This window comes from Trachurus trachurus (assembly GCF_905171665.1).
Source record: "Trachurus trachurus genome assembly, chromosome: 22".
Classification (NCBI taxonomy): domain Eukaryota; kingdom Metazoa; phylum Chordata; class Actinopteri; order Carangiformes; family Carangidae; genus Trachurus; species Trachurus trachurus.
In genome coordinates, this window is record NC_139907.1 from 25,081,120 (window position 1) to 25,106,808 (window position 25,689).

Consider the following 25,689-nt stretch of genomic DNA (forward strand, 5'->3'; position numbering starts at 1 on the left):
CAACAGAAGACAAAGAGTGAAATAAAAACACTTTGCCAATTTAATTTATTTGAAAAAACAAAAAAGAAACAAACCAAACCTGGAAATCACCATCTTTACCAACTACAGAGAGAACCAGACATAAATACCAGCTAACAAGACAGCAAGATTACAACCAAATCATTCTGGGGAAAAAGGAGGGGAAACAGAAACTGAATCTCATAAAACAGGGACACACATTTGACACAGAAGATTTCGACTCCAGCTCCAACTTTGTGTGGCTTAGATGGAGTAAAGAACAGGAGAAACACTTCCCCCGCGGATGATGATGATGGTGATGAGTAGCAGCAATTCTTTGAGCGAGAAAGGACAGACATTCAGTTTGTAAACAACCACTGTGCTTGGCTGCATCACACATTGTCCCCCCTCACAGCTCTGTGGCACTTATAGGTACTTCCCAATTACAATCACATGTACAGTCTGAAGTGGGAACTTGCTGGTGAACTGTTTCGCCTCCTCCCCTGCTTCTTTGCCCAAAGAATCAAAATGTACATCAGTCACAGGAGAGCAGAGGCTTTCAGTTCTGCAGCGTGTCAGCTCCAGGGGATAACGCTGGACTACATTAGTGCAAAAGACAAGATTGAGAGGTAATCGGTAGGACATATAGACATCTGTAGGTATTTACATACTAACAATCTGATTTACAGTTACACACAATTTCACAACTTACAAAATGACATTACTTCTCCTGTCATGTGAGGACCTTGTGACTGGACAGAGCCAGGAAATAATACATCTTATCACAGCTCGTAGTGTTTCACACCAACCCTGCAGTTTAGGTGTCATGTGATGAGCTCTGTGTGTGGGCGCAGATAAAAGGCGACTTTACTCCTGTCAGTTATTTTGTGATTGTCAAACCCTCAGACTGTGCTCTTCAGGTGTGGAGGGCAAAACAAAGAAAACAAGTTTCAGTTCCCAAACTGTGCTCAACACAAAAACACATACACACTTTCCAGAAGGTAGAAGCTCAGGAAACCTGGCAACTAGTGTTTTATAGCCACGTGAGTTTGTGGTTGCCAGGTGACTAAACCGTGGCTTCCATTCGGACAGACATTCCTGGAGGGATTTTCACCTCCAGCTGGGCAAAGTATTAGATAGAGGACCTGAACACAGTCAGTCCACTGGGAAATAACTGAATAAATACAGGAGATATTGGCTGGTAGCGACTGTGTAATGTAAGATGAACTGGTCTGGCTCGAGGATTTACAAGCTCCCTCCCAAAAACCACGTTGCCTTGGATACAAAACACCCAGTGTCTCACAAAAGAGACCCCTAATAAATACTTTTTACATTCTTCCATCAATCTGGTCCACAAAGAGAAAAAGTGGCAAACAACAAAGACAAAACCAGGAAAAATCATCACACACAGCACACTAACATCTGAAACGTGTTACTGCCTTTTTCTGAATAAAACAAATACCAATGAACTAATGAATATTTGAATTGAATAATATTCTCAATAATATTAATAATGATATTATAATAATTTATAATTATAATAATATTGAATAATATTTCCTCAAACATATTTTTGTCACTAAACACAAACACGTGATGTGTTAATATATATATATTATATTTCCCTGAGTTGTTTAAGCTCAGGCTGGTTTTCAATGAAACCAAAAAATTACAAGAGCTTTTTTAAAAATCAGTACTATTGGTCATATAATTGTGATTACTGAGAACTACCCCCAACACACAGGATCAAGTACAGCTCTGAGGCCTTTAGGAGGTGAAGCAGGCTTTTATTCTACTTCCTCAAATCATCACTCAGACACAACCCTGACACTTCACAGCTTCACTGTGTATTACAGCACAGTGTACGTGTGTAGTGCTCAGTGTGTAGTGTAGTGTGTCTGAATGAGTGTGAGGGTACACTACAGTTCTGTCTGTGTCGTCTCACTTCCACCCCCTTGGTTTCAATCAGCCCACATCGGCCTGACACCTGTGTGTGTGTGGGGTGATGGCGGAAGTTCAGCGCTGTGTGTTTGCGTCAGATCTCAGACCAGATATCCCTCTCTGAGATCGTCTGGTGTCACAGCTGTTCTCCTGACGCTGTCGCCGGGCCGCGGGCCGCCGCCTCGTTTGGACACAGAGTGGACTGTTCTCCAGTCTTGTGAGGAAGAAGGTCTGGAGCTCCGAGCTCCAGATGAGGACGTGGAGTTGAAGGCTGAGGCCTTGGGAGCGTCCGGCTGCTCACCGGGCTCCATGACTGTGTTGATGACTGGACAGAGAGAACAACAGACAGTTAGGGCTCACTGAGAGAAAGTATTACACAGATAAAGACTGTTTCACATCCATAAAGAGTGTGACTCACCTTCAAGTTGTCGTTGCACTCTCTTGAGTTCTTTCAAGATGGACGTGATCTCCTGAAACACAGACGTCTGACTTAGCTCAAACACACAAGGATGTTTTTAGCATGAAATTTGCTTGCAAGTGTAAAAAGGGAAATCACCAACCTTGTTGGAGGTTTTGACAACAGGCACGTCATTGTCAGAGTTAACCTTTGCCTCGATTTCCTCCCAGATATCCACCCTGTCCTGGAACAGTACCCTGTGTGTATGATGCCAAGAGCAGTAGTTGTTAAGTTGTCATCTAACAGTGAGTTTTAAACAGGGAGGATCCACATGTTTGTGTCCACAATGTTGATTTAAATTGAGAGTAATGAGAGTGAAATACCGTTCTGGAGCATTTTAAATTGTAACATACAGTTTACTTCTGTGTCTTGTTTGTAGATTGAGTAAAAACCAGAGAAGAACAAACTGTGGCCATGTCACACAATGAAAACTTTAACACACAAATGTTTATTCTGCATCTTATCTGCTCAGATGATTACATCCATGTTGGTCGCACACTGTCAGACTGCAAGTCTCTGTGTTGTCTCACTCACTTCTACTAATTTAATAAGATTACTGGCTCAGTGCAGTCTGGTTGTCAGACAGGATCAATAAAGTTTTTCATCAAACTCAGATTAAGTCGGGGACTGCAGGATGTGTGTGTGTGTGCATGTGTGTGTGTGAGAGAGAGACAGAACATCTTACTTAATTTTGTCAGCAAGTTGCTCTGTGTTTTCTCTGATGGCCGTGATGACCTGAGACACTGGATTCAGCATCAGAGCGTCCACAACCACCTGGAGGAAAAACAGTAGAGAGTTTAGAAGGATCCACCGGTGCTTCCATCACACAGGTTGTTGTTGAGGAGAAGCGGTAGATTGTGACCAGACCTCATCTCTGCTGCGAGCTCGCTGCCTGGAGCTCTGTTCCTGGTCACTGGAGCTCTGCTCAGGTTCCCTTGTAGATGCAGAACTCGGTGGGACTGTCTGGTGGTTTAATCCAGCCTCTGGAACATGCTGGACGAGCTGCACCACAGTCAGAAATCAATGTTTCAATTTAAAATGGACAGTTAAGGCTTATGGAAAAACAAGGAAATGAAAGTTAAAATTATAAGGTACTGTTTTATTCTAACCACATGTGTCTGACTGACTGCTTTGTTCATTTAGGGAACAGATCTGGTGATTGAGATTAAAACAATTATTTTTAGACACTAAAATAAATCACATTACATAACTGCACCTGGCGTGAGAAGGCAAAGCTGAGCAATGAGAGCTGAAGATGACAGAACTGAAGACCCGTCATATTGGGTCAAATAGAGATCTGATACCTGTGTGACTAATTAAAGGGCAACTACGTGACATGTATGTGATATGGTTTGCTTTTGCTGCACCTGCTCATGAGTTGTCACCGTGGAGACGGGTGTATCGCTCTCTACCTCAGGGTTCTGTGGATCAGCGTCGCCTGCCACGTCATGGATCTCTCTGGCCAGGATAGCCAGGTCTTTAGCCAGGTCTTGACTCAACCTAGCAGGGAGGAAACATGTTGGAACAATGGCTGATGAGAGGAGAGAGGAGAATTGTATTTTCTGAGTGAGCTGCTGCCTTCGGGAAAGTGTTTTAGAGCAACCGTTTTAAATTCTCCTATATCCCTACCTCCATCTCCCTACTGAAAAAAAGTAGACTGAGGGAGTCTACATTTGTCATTGTTGATCTCTTCTTTTATTAGTTAATTTAATTTAATTTGTTAATTTCAAATACTACTTGTAATTATCTTGTGAACTACTTATGTGTACTTGATAATGTATGAATTTATTGAATGAATTTATATTTATTTACGTGTTGTGCACCAATTAAGGCGCATTATCATCATATTTAGACACCAAACAAAATAATCAGAGCATAGACAAAACCAAACAAAAACAGAAACCACATGGAATTCACATATTCACATGTATTGTGCATTATATCCTGCTGGATGCCCATTGTCTTTGCTGCTGTATTTAACTTACTTGTGCAGTAAATTAAACTAACTTGTATAACTTATATTGATGTATAAGGGGGGAAAAATGACTCGGCTTCGATTTTATTCTGAAAGACACACTTATCCGCGATTCCGCGCCCCGAAGCCTGCATCGCATTTATGTGATCGGTTTTTGAGGGTGAGCGCTGGTATTTAAAAATCTTCTTACTGGGAGCTTCGGGTGGAGGGCTCCAACTGTTTTGGACTAGTCAGACCAACAGGTGATTGGCTCCTAGATTTCGGGGGCTCGCACTGGTGCGGGCCGCCAACAGAACAGTAGGGGAAACACTGTTGTGGTTACTGTTATGTTGTGTCAGTCCTGTTCAGTCATAATGTATGTATGTACCTGCGCACCACACCTTTCATCTCCAAGACAAATTTCCCTTACGGGACAATTAAGTAGATGTTTATCTTGATCTTAAAATGAACATTTTCCGCTGAATGTACAATCCTTTCTTTGTCTACACAGGCCGTCACAACAATAACAAATGTGTGGTTGATATCACATAAATGCTGTAAAAAGACCTTTAACATCAGTCCAGGGACAACAGATGTAATAGCCTTTTGGCTAATTCTGGCACGTTTACATTTGTTTTTATTAATGTGCATTGTCCCTGATCTTTAAACCTTTAAATAAATAAAATAAATATGACACCAGGAAGAAATCTCAGTTTGTAAAACCTACTCCTCAGTCTTACCTTGCAATCTCAGCACTGTGAGTGGACCAGTTCTGAAAGGCGTCTCCTCCCTCCTGGGTCTCGTCCCCAGAGTCTCTGCTGCGGGGCTTGGCGCGCAGGGGGACCGCCGGCTGGGGCTGGGGCTGGGGCCGAGGCTGGCTGCGCGGGCTGTGGGAGGCTGAGGAAGGTTGGGAGCGTTTGTGTTTAGGGGTGCTCTGGTTGGAGTCGTACTCCTCGTCTGAGGTAGAGGTATAGTCAGAGCCTTTCTGTCGCCTCCTGGAGTCTTGACGTCGGGAATCGGTTTGAGTAGCGAAGGATGGACGTTAGGAGAAGAAAGAAGAAAAACAGGACGGAAAAAAAAAGAGATGCCATCACAGGATACAGGGGAGAAAAAACCACCACATTATCACCCAAAACCAGAAAAAGAAATAGGTAAGTTGCAGTCACAGCCCTAGTATCTACATTTTTAACTTATTCATTGTATTTGTTTGTTATGTAATCATGTCCAAACTGAATAAGTACTTGACTTCCACAGTACAGCAGCTGATTATCAGATCATAACCCCATATTAGTAAAAACAGTGTCTACTATAAAGCACAAGGCTAGTATTGCAGTGTTCATTCTATCCATAGTTCCCTCTAAAAGGTTTTGTTGTATGAATATTAGTAATATTTGATGTTAGTCCAGAATCAGCTCCTTAGTAGATGAGTTACAGAGGCTTTACTTCCTTCCTTACCTCCTCACATTCCTTCAATGTATAACCTGACTGTGTCAAACCAATTCACCTTGTCCTGCCTCCAGTCCAGGCACCACATGATCTCCTCTCTAAGGTGCTGGTTCACATGACTAAGTGCTCATAGCAGTCACAATATTACATTCAACATTCCAGTCAAACAAACATGTATCTGCGTAGGTTGATATCAGACTCACTTGCGGTGCTGCCGGTGTACTTGCCGCTGCCTGAACGTACGCGGGTGAGCGGGGTTTTGCTCAGCACTTGTTTCTGCTGCCTCTCTGCAGGTTTGGGCCCCGGGGCCGAGGCCCTTCTGACGGAGCCGCCGCCGCCGCACTCCGTGCTGCGGTTGGAAAAGCCGGTGCTCCTCCCCGCCCACTGTGAGCCGGAGGACGCCTCGGTGTCGCTGGGCGTGTTGAAGGAGCTGGTCCTCTTCCGGGGCATGGCCAGCAGATCCAGCCTGGACAGTTTCTTGGATTCCTGAGGCTGCCTGGACGAGCCGCTGCCGGCCTCCTGCGACAGCCGGTCCGTCTCCGTGCTCTCGTTGTCGGAGGCATCTCCCAGGCGAGCGCGGCGCAGCATGGACGCCCTGGTGGGTCTGGGGGCCGACAGGCTGTGGGCGCGGCTCAGGGCCTGGTTTGTTCTGGACGTCTTGGTTTCCTCCTTCTGGAGGGGCACGGTGTATTTCCTGCGGGTCTGGTAGGTGTTGGACTCCTGGTCAGAGTACGGTAAGCTGTGAGGTTCGTCACTTAGGTCTGTGGAACCACATTTCCCAACACTGCGCCTCAGTCCGAGCGGCCTCCTGGCAGACTCCGACTTGCTGCTGTCTGCTTTCTGAAAGCGCCGCTTCTCTGACGCCGCCGGCTTGTGATTGGAGTCCTGACTGGCCAGACTGGCTGAGGACCTCTCCCTGTGGAGCCCGCTGACTGACGGCCTTTTGATCACTGAGTTAGACTTGGTCTTACTGCTGTGCTGGCTGACTGTGCTGGAGGTGTCTACGTCAGACTCCCCCGACAGAGAGTCCATTATCGGAGACGGAGTGGTTGCTGGGGGTCCCGCTTGTAGTTTGGCCTCCAGAGCAGCCAGGACATTCTCCGTCTCTTTGAGGTAAGAGTGGGTGTCCTGGTTGCAGGCGCCCTGCAGTAACTCAGGGTTTGGGTCCTTAGGAACCAGCTGGCTGGAGATGTTGGGCAGTTTGGCGTTGCTAGGCCGCTCCTTGGTGAAGCTCTCTTGTCTGATTAATGGAGACACTGTTCCTTCTTTGGACTCTGGACTTTGTGTCCTCTGGCCAAGAACGGGAGCTGACGCACTGGGTTTGACTTTCCCAGCATCCTGGTTACTCCTGGGTCTGGTCAGAGTGACCGTTGAGAAAATTTTTTGTTTTCTCTCGGTCTTAGGCGTGCTGGATTTTGAACCAAATTCTGGTTTGGACTCAGACTCAGACTCGATGTAGAAAGATGTAGACTTCACTGGAAACGCGTTCTCCTCATTTTGCTTCTCCTCTCCGTCCGACAGCGGCCTCCTCTTCTGCTCCACTATGGAACCATCGTCGGATTTGCTGGCGTCGCTCAGGCTGTCTGGCTCTACGTCGTCCTGCACCGACAGCCTGTGAACGCCGTCCTGAGACCTGGAGGCCCCCAGGCTGCTCTCCCCTACATCAAATGTTGAATGTGGGTCATAATGAACATGGATGCTGGGAGTTGGAATGTCACTCTTCTCCCCCACCGGTAGCTGGGGCAGGATGCGTCGAGCTCTGGAGTCACTGCTGTCGTGACTACGGCTGAGCGCGGTCTTGTGGATGATCGTACCGTGTGCTGAAGTGAAACAGTTTTAATGCATATTAACCACACATATTGAAAGGGAATTATCATTCATATTCATCAGGGTCTCTCATTATCATTTCAAATAGACTCGTGTCTTGTCAGGCAGCTTACCCCCTCCCGACAGCTCCATCTGGGAAGGGATGTCAAAGAGGCCAGATGAGGGGCCAGATTCTGTGTAGCTGTCTGCCAAGCTGGCCCAGCAAGACATCCACTTAGGACCCCCCTGTAACACTGCACCTGCTGGCTGAACCTACAAGAGAAAACATACAACCTATTCAATGGATTTATAAAAGATTAAACACGTCTAAGAAATGCAGTTTATGATTATACGATTCCCAGAGCATGTTGAAGAAGATGAACAGCAGAAGACACCACAGATCGATTTATTACTCAGTATGAAGTACAGCTGCTAGAAAAAAGATGAATTTTCCTCCTTATATTTGATTAGAGAGAAAAACCAACAAAAAAGACCCACAACCTGCGAGGAAAGGAGAGAAAAATTAAGAAATCAAAAGAGCAGAAACCAAGAGAATCAAGACAGCAATAGATACTGATTTCTGAATTGAAGAATTTCAGGTTTACTGACCCAACACCTAAACTTATTATATTCCGAACTGGTGTTAATATTAGTAATCATTACACCCAATCATTAGCCCCACCCTCAGCAGGAAGGTTTACCTTCACCAGACTCTGTCCCTGCTCTGGAGCTGGCCTCACCTGCCCACCGCTACTCTGTCTATGCTGCTCCCTGCCCTGACCAATAACAGGCCTAAATGCTGATGATGTTTCTGCTTCAGTCTGGTTGGTTCGCTCTGCGGTCTGATTGACACCAAACACCTGTCAGGAACAAAGCATTGCAAGTGGATAAGTGTATGAACGGAGAAAGCGTGACTACCAATGTCCATGGCTCAGTCTGAGAGGGACTTTCTCCATGGGACATTGGTGAATGGTAAAGTCTCACTACCTTTAAAGGGATAGTTGCCCATGTGGCTGTGTACTTGCCCATTGCCATAATCCCTATAGTCATAGCAGTAGGTTTGTTACCTTTAATTGTCGGTGCAAGCTATTTTTAGAACGGCAGAGCAGAGCCATGAGCTGCTCAGAGCTACACTACGGAGGCTAATGGGATTTCTTGGTTTCCCTCATCAAACTCATCAAATACACAATCCAACAACTCTAAAATGCTCTCTTGGGTAAGATGTGACCTGCACATTCACCACACTATGAGATAATAACAGAACGTTACGAGAAAAGAGTTGTCTTCGAGGCAAATGCAGAGACTGCTTGCCAAAAAATTGCCCCCGACGGTAACAGGCATCAGCTGTTTTGCATGAATTTACCTTGAAAACAACTCTGTCTCGTAATGTTCCGTTATTATCTCATAGTGTGGTGAATGTGCAGGTCACAACTTGTCCACGAGAGTGTTGGAGTTGTTGGATTGTGTATTTGATGAGTTTGATGAGGGAAACCAAGAAATTCCATTAGCCTCCGTAGCGTAGCTCTGAGCAGCTTGCGGCTCTGCTCCACCGTTCTAAAAATAGCTTGCACCGACAATTAAAGGTGTGTGGTGTAACTCCTTCTATTCTCCATCTACTCCTAAAACTATAGGGATTATGGCGATGGGCCAATTTGTCAAAATGTTGAACTATCCCTTTAAGTGACTGTGTGTGTGTTTTTTTTAATAAATCAATCTTGCCTGATCAATCTTGTTCCGTGCCTCTTCCAGCTCTTTATCTTGAATATCTGCTTCGATGGTGTAGGTTCCTGCATCACTCAGAGTGTCTTCCTCTTCGTTTCTGGGGCCGACAGGAGGGGGGCTCTTGACTTCTACGCTGTGAGACTCTGGGGGCATCACAGGGGCCTTGAGGGGAACAGGTTTGCTGACAGGAGAGGAAGTCTGGGGCTGGCAGGGAGTATTAGATGGAGAGGGGCTAGACGGTGATCCTACCACTGCCTCTGTTTTAGCTGCTACGGGGGAACTAGATGTGTTTTTCTCCCAGCTGGCAGAAATGGCCTGCTTAGTGTGCTTGAGAAATTCAGCTTTAAAATCCTGGGCCAGTTTGGATCTCCGGCCCATGCTGCTAAAAGGTCTGACATTGGTAGAAGACGTGGAGCGGGAGGTGAAGCTGGTGCTCATTCGGTCCTCTGTCTTCTCCCTTCGTAGGGAGCCAGCTCTTTGGAAACATGTGGAAGAAGGCCCCTTCAGTGGGACGGTGTAGCGTTGGGTTGGGGGAGTGGAGGAGGCTGAAGTTGGGGTTTGTCTGTCCCCAGTTGGGCTTGCGGTCTTCCTAGTCTTCTCCTGGACCCTGAGGCCTGCGGGCTCGGGTGGGGGGGTGTTGGTGGTGAAGGACTGGGAGCGCTTCTTTCTTGGGGTATCGTCAAAGAATTCGATGACGAAGGCCTGGTGAGGCTCAGTTTTGCCCAGACTGGAAAGGGAGTGTGACTCTGGAGGAGAGTAGGACAGGGGCTCCTCAGAGTCGGGGGAGGTGAAGCGTTGTGGGGGGGTTATCAGGTGTTGTGGAGAATCCTGGGACCCAATCTGAGGTTCTGATAGCAGGAAATCCTTTCCATTGATCGTAGGATCCCCAGAGTCACTGTGAGTGCCGTCTTCGTGGTTGTTTGCTGATAATAAAAACAACAAATTAGCACTTTCCTGAAACTAGCGTTGGTAAACACTGACAGACATTATATGGCCGACTCACCCCGGGTGGTCCTCAGAAGTGACGGATCACTGGTTGTGCTGTACAGATCCTCAGCCTGTGACCTCCTCCTGATCATGCTGGCGTTGCTCTGGACCAGCCAGTCGGCAACTTTGTTTTCCGGCGACATCACCTCGGTGGGTGTGCCGACCGCCTCGGTGGAGGGTAGTTTCCGTTGCTGGCGGAAAGAAAACTTGGTCACGTGGTCCTTGATCTTCATTTTACCTGGCGTGCATTCGTCGAACTCGATGGTGAAGGAGGCGTGGCTCTGGACCACGGGGGGCGTGGGCGTGGAGGGGACGCCCTCAGCGGGGTCGGGGGTGTCCTTCGTGGGAACCTCGTGGACTTGTGATTCAGGCTTTTTGGCGGGTCTCTGCTGGAACTCCTTTGTCGGGATCTCGAAATAGCTGGGCTCCCGTCGGTACGCGAAGATGGACTTGGCCTGGCCGTCAGACAGAGAGCCGTTGGGGGTGTATCTGGACCCATCTTTACCAGGCTCTGTTAACAAGAAAACAGTAGTGAGCTCACAATGGACATGAATATTATGTGTATGGGTCAATGACGTCATGCAACCCAATGTCAAGTGGTGTAATCGGTGTATTATTCATAAAAATCTGACTATATACAGGAAAATAACTTGTGACTTATATCTGGAATAAATGTAATTCACCTTTTTCCAATGCAACAGTATGTTATTTGACATATTTTACATAATTTGCCACATTATTTAGAAAAAAGTGGTGTTTTTAGGATAAGTCCTCCTGCCTAAAATGCATTAAAATCCAAATATATCATTATTATTATTGTTGTTGTTTCTTATATGTGTTTCTTGTTCTCTGTTGTTCACCTTTGTAAAACTAACAAAATATGCAGTAGTGAGGTCACAGTGGAGTCACAGATGCACAGCAATCTGTGTCGTGAATAAATATAGAATACGTCATTTTAGTTTTGGATTAGGGGGGAATAAAATAAAGGACATTTCTAAATCATCACTGCTAATATTGTGACAGCACAATCGGGATGCCACTGTCACACAATCCCCGAAACTGGGAGCCACAAATAACAAAGATTCCAGCTGTTAGACTGAGAAAACAGATCAGCCAGTGGGTCTTTGGGTGCCAGCTGGATGTGGCCAAATATCAGTTTAGGAGCTCAGAGTCCGGTGGAGGGTAGCTGAGCAGGAATAATCTGTTTCAGCCTGGGCAACATGAGGCCAACAATCACACACCCCCCCCCTCTCCGCCCTCTCCTCCTTTCCTCCAGCAGCTTAGAGGGTCATAATCCATCACGCGGCAGACAGGCACTGCCCATTGGCCTGGCATGGTATGGCCTGGCTAACAGTCTGCGACCGGCAGCCAGGAGCCTGCCTTGGGCTTTACACCATCCATCTCTCAGTGACCCACAAAGGGCATCAGATAGCAGTGCCACAGACAAACATGTCATTACAAATTAGGCTCCAATTCACAGATGTGGGAATATCCAATACAATTACAGTACAAAACACTTCAGCGTTGATGCCATTGTAAAAATCAAGCCTGCGTGCTCATGGTAGTAAAAATATAAGACACTTTCACTGACCTGGAGACTCCTGCTCTGGCGATTTTCCACCTCTTTCCACCTTTTTGTTGGCGGGGTCCTCGTCCTCCCCCCACCACGACGGTTGGCCATAGAGAGGAGTGGGCTTGGATATCGGAGAATCGGCGCCAGCTAGCAGACAGATGCACAGAGACAGGCACAACCACAGACAAACACACAACATTAGGCACATGGATACACTCAGCCCCAGCAGAGGGAGGCTGGAAAGGAATAAGAACCGAACAAAGAGCTGAATTTATACAGCCTTTTGGGGAAATAAGTCCGTGCAGGGTCACATGACAAAACAAACAGTGTCGTGTCTGGGCTTGGCCTTGCAGCAACTGCACTTTGCACAACCCTGGAGCGCAGACGGACACAGTGTTACACTACACCGTAGCCTTTTGGGCCTTTTGTAATTCCCACACATTCCAATGACACAGAGAGAGCAGAGCAGCGAGGCTCGGACTGGGATATCAACTGTATGTCGCAAACCACCAAAACATAATCCTCCTTGTGTGAGTCGGGACAAAGATAATCCTAATCTTCAAAGCAAACCAATACAATACAGGATATAGGATAACCAAGCAGCGCATCTATGGTGATGGTTTGTGTACTCTAACACTCACAGTCTGCACATTGACCTTGGTATACTGCACCATACAGGTGTGAGCTGCGGAGGGAGGGCTTATTTCCATGATGCTCTTTCTGAGCTGGTGTTTAGCGTGTGGTTTGACCAGCACATACACACACACACACACGACAGACAGCCTATATGGCTGGCATGAGATAATCTGGATGTGTCTGTAGGCCTGATATCTGGGCCAAAAAAAAGCTGTGTGGATTTTAATACCGAGGCTTCACAATCGTAAAAGCGTCAGCGGCGGCACTTCACCGCTGTTGCCTTGGACACACACAATAAGACATCAACACAGTGACAGGGCACGTTTCCCATTCCTTTCCCATTACTCAATCCTCTGCTTTTAGCTAAAGAAAAACATGAGTGGACTGAGCGCAGCACCGACTGAGGTTGGATTTACTGTTTCATTAATGAGCAAAGACAAGCAAAAGCCCCCCGAAGAGTTAACTGTTCATTACTACTGCACTTTTCAATATGAGACCAGACTTTGACAGTTTTATCAGTTCAGCTTTGATTTCTCATTTGGTCTAATAAAGTTAAAAAGTTGGAAATGGAATAGGGACATTAATTAATTAATTATTTAAGGCCGTTTTAAATCATGTAGTGCAGATTAGAGCTGCGTCTGGGAAAACTGAACTATCCATTTCATGCCTCTTTAGTAAATACTGAATAGCTCCGGGCCCTGGCAGAGTAAAATAGGACCGACTGAGTCAGATACTGTACGAATGAAGTGTCCTGCCCTGCAGACAGCTGGAGGATTGGACACAGTCCACATCCTGTACAGCTGCAGGGGAAAACAAGCACGAGCAGAGCACGCAGAATAAGATACGCACGGCTCTCTCAGCAATTCTGACAAAGAGAAAAGACAAAGAAAACACAGCATGCACCAAAAAAAATAAAGAAGAGAAAAGAAAAAAACACTAAATATCTATAGAGGAAAAACAATATTACGTTAAGGCTTCAAGTCAAACAAATTCACGTGGATGAAGTTATCAGAGATATACCAAAATAGACAAGCTGATGGACTGTTGTCTATATCTGCAAAAAAAATCTGACACACTCGGCTTATTTTAAGTGTGCAACTCAAGCTTTATTTTCTCTGACATGCGATGAAACACTTTCCTTATCTCTCTGACACTGCACATTTATCAAGGGAGGCCTTGCGTTATCTCGCTGGTGGACTGGGACACAACAGCACACTGCGAGGCCGCCGTCACACTGCAGACATGAACAGCAGGGCCAGCTGGAAAACAACGCCCCAGTGAGCAGCACCGCTCAGCGAAGAGTCTGCAGTCGCAGGTTCAGCGGATCGCTGCAGGAGATGCAACCGTGCCTCCATCCGAGGAGGAGACGCCTTACTAAAATAAAATAAGGCTTGGCAAATGTTTTCCCAGAGTTGTGCAGCTCAATGACACATTTGTACGGCGCTCTGAGTGGAACGGGCCTGCTGCTGGAAAAGTCCTATTTTAAGCAGCAGTTGTAGTTTTCTCTCTGAGCTCACATGGGCCATTATAGAGAAGAAAGCACGAGAAACTGCTAAATCAACAACAGCTGTAGTGGGTTTTGTCAGCGTGAATGAGCTTCATTCACAAAGTGTGTCTCTGTCGACCTAACAATTCCCTGACTGTTCCGCCGCTGCCTTCGCTGTGAAACAGGATTTACTGGGTACAGCTCAGGGCACAGGAGGTAGAGGAGAATATAAACCGCAACAAATACACAAAATTCACAACTGGTTACGTGGACACAAGTGGAAAGCTGGAACTAGAAACCCACACACACCTCTAATTCTTACAGGACACGTGTTGAACAAGTACTGGTGCGCTTTAGAGCACCCCACCTCTTGTCAGCGGTCAGGCGTGGGTGGGTGACAGAGATAAGGCTGCCTGTCCTTAACTCCTCAGCTTGTCTGGCCAGGCCTGACTCATGTTTTCATTCTGCCAACTCCGGGATGTCAAGATCTATTTCTTTACTGACTCCATGGGCTTGTAGCTTTAGCCTCTCAGCTCACATGGCATCCTAATCTCACACCAGGGAGGCTCTTAATAAAAGCCACAGCCGCCTTATCAAGGGATCTGCAGCCAGAGCCGTGCAGCACATGGAAGCACAAAGACTTCCTCTTCCCTGTATGTGTGAACTGGGTATTCAAATCCAGTTAAATCAGTTCCTGTCGGGCCTACAGGAACATTTAACCTGCTTGTGTCATTACAAAAGCTGCTGCCTTGCTGTTAATATCTGCTCTGATGGAGGTGTGTGTGCAGGTGGAGCTGTTTACCTGTGAGTGAGTGAGCCCTGCGCTCAGCCCTGTCCTGTAGTTTGGCATTGGAAAGAGCCTCTTTGCTCTTCTCTGAGCTCTGAAGCTGCTGTTTTTCTTTGGCCTTGGCCTCCAGGGCTTTTATACTGAGCTGCAGCTGGCTGGTGTACTTCTCATGCTGCACACAGAGACAGGAGGGAAGCAGGATGTGGATGACCGTCTGACAACAATCAGTACAGATGTAACTGTCCTCAGACATACACAGTATAAGGAAGAACATCCACCAGGGAGCTCTCAGAGAGCTGCTTTTGGAAATAAGCAGGTTGGCACCGGCACATTTACAGAGCTGTTTTTTGTTATTGTGTGTTGGCCTTTAAGAAAATAGAAGATTATTCAATGGAAACTGCTGCACCGACTGCAGTTTTTGTGATTAATTTCGCAAACATTTGTATGGTTTCAGCTGGTAGAGAGGGGAAAGTTACAATGTCCAACTTTTTTTCTTTTTTTACATAAAAATAAAAGATCACTGTTCTTCTGATTTATTATCTGAGCCTATATAATTAGTTTTGGCTGCAGCCGACAGTGGCAGTTCTACAAATTAATTGTAGCCTTTAAGGCTGAAGCGTGAAGTCATTTAATCAACCAGCTACAGAGATTTTTAAATATTAATTCACAGTTTAAGTTATTAGTGAAATTACACAACTCTTCTGGTGAAAGCCTTTTACTTGTGCTCACTGTGAATTTAGATCTCTTGTATATTCTTGTCTGACAAAGACAGAAGATTTAAAGTTGACAGTTATGACGGGCTTAAGTACTTTATGGATTAGGAGATCACTTGAAATGATAAACTGTACAGATGAATTGATAATGAAAATAACAAAAGCCAATGCACTTAATCACTCTGTCACTATAAAAAAAGATGGATCAGACTATCAGCATCACTTACTTTAAGAGCTTCCTCTGGGACTTTGTGTTGACTCTTCTCCAGGATGTATACATGGGCATGTGCAGGAGGAGTTAAGGTACAAAAACATTTCTATTTTCTAATAAAATACTGCAACAATATGACTGTTGATATACTCAGCCTGGCTCAGAAGAGATCTGCTGGCATAAAGAACTGGACAAATTTACAAGAGAAATCTGATACCTAAAAACTTTCATGTCGACTTTTCACTTCGTCAACAAAGGAGGTAAAAAGTAACTTCGTTTTTTCCTGACAACAAGACAGGGGGAAACCGTCAAGTCATAAAAATATGTTGCAACTCAAACAGGCTCAAATCTTCAGCCTCCTACTCCTCATAACGTGCAGCGTCACATGGCGCACGCCAGACTGTATGTGTTCCCTTCTGCTCAAAAGCAATCCTAAATGTCTCTGTATTCTAAACAGCTTTCCCCCCACTGTTATCTAAAAACTACATTTCACCATTCATGAGTTTTCTGATCAGGGGGTCAAAGGGTGCAGGAGATTTTCGGTCCATAGTTGACCATAATCTAAAACCCCTGACTGGGGATTAACATGCCGATGGAGCAGAAGACCACAGAGGGGAAAGAAAATGCTAAAAATTCTGGGCTGAAGCAGCAGCGAAGCAGAGGCTCGTTTCTGAGTGGGCTGCAGCTGATCATAACTTCAAACTGTTCCAACCAAAAGCAGAAAGTGTATTACATGAATCACACACATCCAATCACAGTCAAGACTTCAAATTTCACGGGAAATAAAACGAAAACAAAGGATATCATAACCAAATCGGATGACGTCTGAGAGCTTCAGGGTGATGTACGTCTGGTCTGGGATTCGTAGGTCGTTCACGAAGGTCTGCAAGAGAAGATAACATCAAGTACGTTTCACTCTTCATTAATGAAGTGAATGTGTTGACACCTAGGTAACAGGCTTTCTAATACCTAGTGGCAAACACCCAGCTGCTTTAAGGTGCTTTGCAATTGGCCCGTTTCCCATTGAAAGTTTAGTCCAGCAGCACATTAAAGAGCTGATGAGATTAGGTTGTTATGCAACGGCCATCTCAGCTTTTGTAGAATGGTTAATGGCCAGGTGGAAATAAACATGCAGCTGTGATTACTGTGTTGACGGTAATTGGTAGGAGAGACGTTCAAGAGTTTATCTTCACATCGCTGAATTAAAGGAAAGATAATGCTGGACATTAGTAGAGCAGAGAGTGGAGGAGCAGGCCTTATTCCATCCAAGTCTAAACTAAAGATAAATGGAGGAGGAGGAAACATGTTGGCCATGTTGGATTTCAGTTACAGGTCCTTGCACTGTTCTGCTCTGATTAGTTTGGCTGCGGTAACCAAGGCCAAAAGAAACACTCGGCGGGAACAATGAACGGCTTCTCCCTCTGCACAACTCTGGATTTCATTGGGATAATGGTGCAATGAGGTGGCAACAGAGCGGTGAAGGGAGAGAGCGGGGGTGGGGGGTGGGGGGGTACAGAGAAGAAGAAAGAAAAAGAATTCAGGCCAGCTCAAAAACCCCCAGTCTCTTGATGACCACCGTTGGACTAACAGCTCAGGCCTCTGGGAGCCCGCGGCCTTTTGTCACCCCGGGCCCAGGCAGGTTGTGTGACACCGGAGCTGCTGGACTCACTCACCCCGTTCAAACTGCCCAGGTCCTTCACCATGTGCTCGTCGGTGGTGGTGTCATAGTTGATCACGGCGTGCTGTTTGTCCACACTGCGAGACTGCAACAAGGGAGAAACACAAGTGATGATTAGATCTGGAAACTTTAGTCTACTAATCTATCAGTCAACTGACAGACAATCAATTTGCTAATATATTGATTTACTAAAATATACTGTCTGTTTCTCTTCTCAATTGACAAAATCTTATCTGCATTTGGCTTTTTTTTTTACATCCTGGGAACTAAATGTTTAAAGGGACAACGAGGAATTTTGGAAAGCAAAGTGTTTTCACTCTACATTTCCCATGAGCCTCCGCGCACACAGTGAAATTCTTGGACAGGCGCAAGACAGGCGAAACACTTGCCAAGAATGTTTTCTTTTTTTTTATAATTTATTTTTTATGGACATTCAGAATCAGACATTCACAACCTATACATCATATGAGCATACTTCTTGCATCTGTTGCCTGCTCTAAATGCTGAAATAATGTTTTGGTTTATATCCAAGTAATGAGAAGAAAAATACAACAACAACTAAATTAAATAAAAAACTATGTACGGCAAGAATGTTTTCATTAATCAAGAATGAAAGTCGGAGGCGATCCGGTGGCGTTATCCCCATGACCCGCCGGGCTGCGTCAACGAAACCGAAAGTAGGAAATGCTGGGCGAGTCAACCACTAAATAATATCAAAATAACTATAAAGACAAAATGATATATTTATCGAAAATGGACTCATTAACAAGTGGGTAACGTAGATTCATCTACCATACATTAAAGCAGCAGGAAGCGGAATGTTTGTGTTAATATAAGTCTTAAATAGTTATATCTTCCGACAGCAATCACTTATATAGAGTGTTTGGTCCGAAACACGGGTCTGTCAGTCACTCTGCTCTGCTGTAAGCCGAGGAGAAAACTTTCCTTGTATCCTACAACCTTTATCCAATGAGGAGAGAGAACGGCATAAAGGGGCGGCCAAGGGATGCGCGTGAATGTGGTGACGTAGGGACGAGGGCGGGGACCGCTAACTCCATCCGCTGACAGGAAGTTAGCCAAAACGTCCGGATCGCTTACTTCTGCTTTAATATGAGATTTTTTATAACCAAATACAAACTCCTCGTTGTCCCTTTAATCAAGTAATCAGAATAAATGGATAGGAAAAATAATCATTGGTTGCAGCCGCATAAGCCACTGTCGTTCCTACTTTATCATCCTAAATAAAGACTTGTGAGTGGATGAAACCTTGAGCAGAGCCTCAGAAAACTTCCTCCTGTATACACCACGACGTACAAGCTTTAAATATCACAGCAGATTAAAGTAAAAGATGGTGCTTATCCTCCAAACTCTGCTCTGGTAGCTGGAGCCATTAACCAGAGGGGGGGGGGGGGGAAGAAAAATGAGCCTACCTTCTAATATGCTTTCACCAATTAAGTACAAACTGAGCAAATGATTCAGACTGACTCTCTCTTTCTCTCCTGCTCATTAGGCACTCTGGGCCTCCTCATCACAGAAAGCACAAGGATTGAAGGTGACTGCCAAACTCATTTGCAAAAATTACCACCATCCTTCTGTGTGTGTTCTCTGTGGAGGCCTATCCGCTCAGCGCTGCTTGGAAATACTGTACTGCCTGAGGGTTTATCAATCGGTTTACACACCTGATTAAGTTAACTGCGCAGCAGCTTTAAAAAATTCCACGTTCCTAATTGTGTTGCCTTCTCTGCCTCCTTATCAGAGAGAAAGTGCCAGCAGCTCCAGCACTAAGAAACAATCCACAGTTAAACTACAGCAGGAGGCACATGGTTACTGATCAGACAACAGTTGTCCTAGAAAGTCCAAACATTCAAGTGGAGGCCCACAGCCCTGCTATTTGATATGACTTCACTTACAACCAATCTCTGCTATTCAAGCCAAACTGGATTCTCTTGTCACAGACACTCAGCTGGGTTTAGAGGGGGCGGGGGGGAACATGCAAAGAGCCACAAACAAAAGAAAAACATAAAGATTACAGCGTTTAAGACGATTTGCAGGAGAAACTGATGGCATGCCAAGGCAGGAAGCAACCCTGAGTACTTAAGCAGAGCAACGGAGAAGTCTGCATCATTTCAGACTGGGAGAAGCTGAGGTTTTTTTTTTTTTCCTGGATGCGGCGACGCCTAAATGTGGACATGAGCAACTTTTCAATCTGACCGACCTCAGTGGTTGGCAGGGCCTTTCTGAGTAAAACGTATAAACAACTGCTTCAGACAGAAGCAGCATTCCTCTTCCACTGCTCTAAATACAGAGTGAGGAAGAAAACAGGAGGGATAGTATCGTACAAAGACCTCAGAGTAGTTGTGTTTAGAACAGACAAAGCGTGGAAAAACAACGCAGTGAGATGCGTTTTAGGTCAGCGCTCGAAACGGGCCGTTGTGTGAAGGCGCTGTCACTAGGTTACACGCTCAGAAACACACACACATACACGAAGCGTGCGAGGAAGCCTCCCGCTGGTGTTTCACATATGTGTGCGAGGAGCTGTAAGACATCAGTGAGGAGCAATGCAACGTATCCTGAGCATCTTCTGGCAGACTGCGGCGAGGGCCGCTCAGGCTTCATGTGACACTCTGCCTTCTGTTTGCTGTGTAAACGCAGACTTCAGGAAAGTGAGCACACACATACACACATACACACATACACACACTCTCCCTTAAACATACACAAGTCAGACACACACACCTGCAGCATTAACTCGCAATCATCCCGGCCCACGAAGATCATCTCCCTTGGCAACCGGTGGCGTGTGCCAGAGCTGCTGACCAGGAACCATGATGTCACACTCATGTTGGGGCCACGAGTCAAGATCTTCTTAGCATCCTGGGGGGAAAAGGAAACAAGACAGTTCAAACTCATTTAAAAAAAAAGCTGATGATGAAATGACTTTAAAGGCCACAGGTTGACATTTAGATGGCATGATAAATATCCACTGAACAATGCCAGGTGTCCTCAAGGAGCTGCTCCTCTGAAAAAACACGTTTCAATGTAGAGATTAGTGAGGGGAAGTCTTCATGTTACCTCACACCAAACAGGTCGACCTGTTCATCAGAGCAGTGTTAGGTCTGCCCCTGAGGTTATGAGACCATTATAAGGGTCTTTATACAGTCAGACATACACATAGAGAATATACGGTGTGTTGACACAATTCAGACTGGTGAGTTCATTAGTTTGGCTCTGTTTTTATGTATGATGTGTTTAGGTTGACTCTGCCCAAACCCTCCCCTCGTCATGTTATGTTACATTGTAAGTTTTGTTGCCAGCTGACAGATTGTGTGTATGCTATTCAAAGAAAACGAAAAAAGCACATTAAAAAGTGTAATTAAAAAAAAAAAAAAACCCCGGCTGTGTTTTAATGAAGCTAGCAGGGGAACCTGTTGTAAAGTGGCGCGTGTCATTAACGTTAGCCAACGACTGAAAACTTCCACAGCTCAGGTTTTCACTTCCTGTAACCTTGGAAATGTAAACAATAATTCTAAGTAAATATTAGCCGAAAATACTTGTTATAAGTTTGACGAAAACCTGTGTTGTTCCCAAAGTTGTCGCCTCTGTGTGTGTCTGTGAGGTGACAGCGGTGTGTCGTTGTTTAGCTAACGTCACTGAGCCTCCGGTCGCTAGACTGAAACAAGCCTTTTTTCCCCCAGTGATTTGCTCCCAGCAGCCGGAGACCTAACGTTAACGCTACCTACCTTCAATGCCCGCTCCGCTTTACTCCTGAGTGAAGCCAGTGTAAAGTTAACCGTCCTACTGCACAGAGGAGTCGACGGCCGACATGTAGTTGAGACGGGAGCACCTGGTTCCACCGGACAGGTAAATTGTCGATCACACCCTCTTCTTCCTCTGGGAGAGAACAAGCGGCCGAAACTCAGCTCCCAAAGCCGCTTCACCTCCTCCCAGCGCGGTGACGTAGCTGACAAGTCCCGTCAAAAGCATTAGAGTTCGATCTGAGAGGTGGAGCAGGAGGAGCTCTCACTCCGTCTATTTACTGGGTGCGGAAAACCACACGGTGGAATAATGTAGGGGCACACCCTCTAATAACATAGTTGTACCAAAGTCCTTCTAGGCAATATAGAACGTCTCTGGTTATACATCTGTGCTTAAAATGATTTTCTTGTTGTTTTTTGTTACTATTATTAGATCTGAGTATCATTTATTTTGTTTCTTGTATGATATTTATGATTGAAATTATAATATGCATGCTCAGAATTCATCCCAAGTAATGCACTCAGTAACAAGTAGACTACATGTAAAATGTTAGGGTGATTATCAACAACGGCAGGTCTAGAGAAGTATTTGCACATTTTGTGGCCCTGTATAACGAAAAGGTCCTGGGTTCACGTGATGAAGCCAATATTTCAAATTAACTATAATTGTCAGATAAATGAAACTGGGTCAAGAGTTCGATATAGAAAAAATAGTGCAGAGAAAGTAAGTAGCATACTGTAAAATGTAACTATACAAGTAAGGGTACAATGGTTCTGCTTTAGCCTACTACATAGTATGATTCATTTTAAATTAGCATCAATTGCTTTACTGTAGATGATCAGTCTTCATAGAACCCAGTGTCCAAAGATGACATTGCTAATTCAGGGCCACATTTATATATAAGTTAAATATATTTAACTTATATTTAATGTTTCAAGGAGAAAAAAACACCAGGGATCCTGCTGATCATGGGGTTGATCCGTACTAGAGAACGAAAGGTATATGCTGTGAGCAGAGAGAGTGTATTTAGAAGTTAATTAAGACATTCCCTGGTTTTCGAAAATAATTTGACGGTTGACCTGACCAGAGTTTGACCCATCTGATGACTCATCCTCTCTATAGACGATCTTCGGCTGCCTCTATTCACACTCAACAGTGTGTTCACGCTGACAGGGCCGATCAGTGCAGACAAAAACATGTTCCTGCCTAAAAGTCATTGAAAACTTTATCTTTCATGAGGTCAGTCAGTTAAAATACTGACTGGAGCTGTAGCGAATAGAGAAATTTGACACTTTTGTAATAAAGTATCACACAATAATTTAAACTGAACTTAAAGCAGACACGATCATTCTGAACCACCGCTCTAATTTAGCCTATACTTTAAAACGTCTACTGAATGTATATGACAGAGGCCTGCTAATTCAACGTAAATACTTTTCACATAGGCCTGGTACCCGCTAGATGGCGCTGTAGTTCCAATTTACTGTGACAAAGCGTATGTTACATCTGCATCCATCCTCACAGTCTCTCATTGTGTTGGTACTAAAAAGTAGGCTAATTATACAAAATAAGGCAGAGACATTTTTACCCATATATTCTACAATGTGCCAAAAATAAATCTACCAATATTACATATATTTTACCATGTACTCCACACCTTCTCCATAAATAGTTGTGAAATTGAACAAATGCAAGATGCTACATTCACTGTGTGACTGAGTGGTCAAAGGTCATGGGTACAAACCGGTACAAACAACTGCAACAAGTCAACCCTTACTGATCTTAGCTAATCTGTATAGTAGAGGGCACTCTCTTTCACATCACATGTGACAGCAGAGATGACAAATGAAGATTTCTGTATGGTACATTTTTAATTTTACTCTGTGATGTGACCTTTATGTAGTAAAATATAGGAGAATGAAGTTTAAATACAAGTTACATGCTGATTATTCTGAGTTGCACCTTTTGCTATACATAACACATATTCATGTGGCTAAAAAGTCTACAAATCCTATTACGTATGAGCCACTCTGCACATTTTCCTTTATTATTTCTATGATTCAAAGAGAAAAATCCATTCTGCACATGCACAAAGAGCAATGCTATATTTTGACATAAATAGTTTTGCATCTAGTATAAAAAAGGAGAGAAATGCTCTGGCTCGCAGGTTGTGTGTGAGTGACACATCTACTCCACCCAGCACAACACTACATCACCCACAGGAGGCCAGTGGCAGAGCTGCAGCCCCCGTTCCGCCGGGTGTTTTTGGGCAGTGCAGCTGGAGTCAGGTGAGGGATGGTTGTCAGGTGAGCGCCACACTGGGCCAAACCTCAGTCTCACTGTGTGGCGCCGCACATTACAGCCTGCCCAAAGACAGACTGTGAGCCCTGGCTGTCAACATCTGCTCCAGAGACTGTACCATCTGTCCAAGGGGCCCGGGGGAAGCATCTCTCTCTCCCCATCTCAGACCAGCTGCAGAGCCCCAGACGTGGACCTGCATGCGCAGTCCTGCAGAGGCAGAGAACACGGCCAAGACACAGTAAGAGCAGCCGAGTGCCTGGAACACGCCTCACACACTTAGCCTTGTTTTGTCTGCAGGGTGTGATCACAGAGAGGGTTAGATAAACAAAATTTTGTCTCTTATTGACTCATTTTTACCATTTAGTGACTGAGCGTAGGTCAGTCTACAGATGTAGCTGCTGCAATTTACAAGACCTGAAAAGTCACATATATTTAAAGCAGAAGTAAGCGGAATTTTTGTGTTAATATAAGTCTTACATAGTTATATCTTCCGACAGCAATCACAGAGTGTTTGGTCTGAAACACGGGTCTGTCAGTCACTCTGCTCTGCTGTAAGCCGAGGAGAAAACTTCCCTTCTATCCTACAACCTTTATCCAATGACGAGAGAGAACGGCATAAAGGGGCGGTCCTCTCTGTGTGTGAAGCCAAGGGATGCGCCTGAATGTGGTGACGTAGGGACGAGGGCGGGGACTGCTAACTCCATCGGCTGACAGGAAGTTAGCCAAAACCACCGGATCTCTTACTTCTGCTTTAAGTTCACTTTAAAATAATAAAATTCAAAAAATGCGTCAAGTTTTCATCAATCTAGACTGATCCAGGTGCAGCTCCAACATATCCAGGAGAATAATAAGGAAAGTAAAAGGAGAATGAACATTATGGGGTGTAATTAGAACAAATGGGAAGAACATCTGTGTGAAAACTAATACAAGAGAAGGATTGAAAAAGATTTCCTTTGTTGTTCCTCTCAACACTGCAATTCCTTGCATGAAAACCAAACCAAACACATGTGAATATCCAGACACAGTAATCAAGCCAAACACTATAATAAAGCATATTATGGCTCTGGATGCCTCACTACACGGATCATTATCTACAAGGGGAAGCTTTTCACAATAAAAGACCAGCCGGGAAAAGCCTTTTGTTAAGACCTTTTATTTCATCAATTTGAAAGAGACAAGTAAAAACAGTGTACAAAGTTTATATTATTTGTTTACTAAAGCTGGTGTCCTCAGTCTCGGGAATATGGGAGGGCAGGTACAAAAAAAAAAGAAGTTGAAATTAAAAGTATAAAATGAATTTCCCTATTTTCAGAAGGTGACAGCAAAAGGGTGAGTGTGCATAGGAAATACGTAACAATCAGATTGAAAAAAACTGAACAAAAGGTTCGCAAACGACTGAAGTGAAAACAAAATTCGTAAAAACCATTACATTCAATAACGTATGATGCACTTTTGAAAAATGATTATCAGTCATATTAAAAATACTGAAGCGCTTTTGGAAACCTTCTAGTACACTTTGTAAAAAAACAACATCATCAACAACAAAAAAAAGGTTCAGTTCCCATGAGTCTTAGTTTAGCCTCAGCCATCTGTAAAAAGGGGAGAAATCATTCAAACAAGCAAGTCTTGTTTTATTTGTATCCACATTTGAATTTACATTATAAAAGAAGCTAATTTAGTCTTTACCAACCATAGAGTACAAATAAGAGTCCAAATACAATCATTTTGGGGCAGCAAAGTGCATATCATTGGCACAGTAAAACTCATTTTAGTCAACGCTGGTCTCATATAAATAACTCAGAAGCTCGTGAAGGGACAGCAGTCCCCCTAAAGAAGCAAATCAAAGATGACTCTTTGTGTATGTTTTCCCCTGAAGCCCAGTTTGTTTGCAAAAGTATTCCTAAAGAAGTGTATCATGTTAAAGTGACCTCATTGAGGCTGCAGTGAATGCACCGGGTGGTAAAAACACCCAATACTGTACTGTACATGGAGGAAAAAACCCAGAGGAGAGAAGAGTTTCTGACGGGTCAGAGGGAAACCGGGAGGTGTCTGCAGCAGAACATGGAGAGAGAAAGGCATCAGGAACTAGAAGCACTTACTTCAGGGGGAGGTGAGGTGAGGTGGGGGTGGGGAGGGGGCTGGAGGAGCTATTTATTATCATGAACAGGAAACTGGGGGTCTGTCAGTGATGCTGATGTGCAAACAGTTACAACAGGAATCCACTGCAGGCCCACTTTG

The 25,689-nt window shown here is 44.7% G+C and overlaps 2 protein-coding genes across 2 annotated transcripts in view; both read right to left on the reverse strand.

Annotated features, from left to right (window-relative positions):
• The window catches only part of adss1 (adenylosuccinate synthase 1), a 108,605-nt gene that overhangs the window by 20,205 nt on the left and 62,711 nt on the right, over positions 1-25,689 (reverse strand). The gene's annotated exons all lie outside the window — the stretch shown is intronic.
• On the reverse strand, positions 29-21,339 carry cep170ba (centrosomal protein 170Ba). Its single transcript, XM_083998373.1, has 19 exons — positions 21,135-21,339; positions 20,131-20,268; positions 17,390-17,479; positions 16,519-16,599; positions 15,733-15,789; positions 14,808-14,964; positions 11,902-12,030; positions 10,327-10,821; positions 9,321-10,246; positions 8,342-8,461; positions 7,736-7,874; positions 5,999-7,615; positions 5,090-5,351; positions 3,763-3,895; positions 3,263-3,397; positions 3,081-3,169; positions 2,499-2,592; positions 2,357-2,408; positions 29-2,263 (listed from the first exon to the last, which is right to left on the reverse strand). Exons 2-19 carry the CDS (start codon positions 20,233-20,235, stop codon positions 2,040-2,042), a joined length of 4,905 nt encoding a protein of 1,634 aa, XP_083854499.1. The 5' UTR covers positions 20,236-20,268; positions 21,135-21,339; the 3' UTR covers positions 29-2,039.

Excerpts from the sequence above, each read along its gene's own strand:
- cep170ba (XM_083998373.1), bottom strand. The coding sequence starts at position 20,235 with ATGAGTGTGACATCATGGTTCCTGGTCAGCAGCTCTGGCACACGCCAC. Across the intron at positions 15,790-16,518 it reads TCATCCGATTTGGTTATGAT|GCCCATGTATACATCCTGGA; the intron begins ATCCTTTGTTTT and ends CCTCCTGCACAT. Across the intron at positions 8,462-9,320 it reads CACGGAACAAGATTGATCAG|GTGTTTGGTGTCAATCAGAC; the intron begins GCAAGATTGATT and ends TGTTCCTGACAG.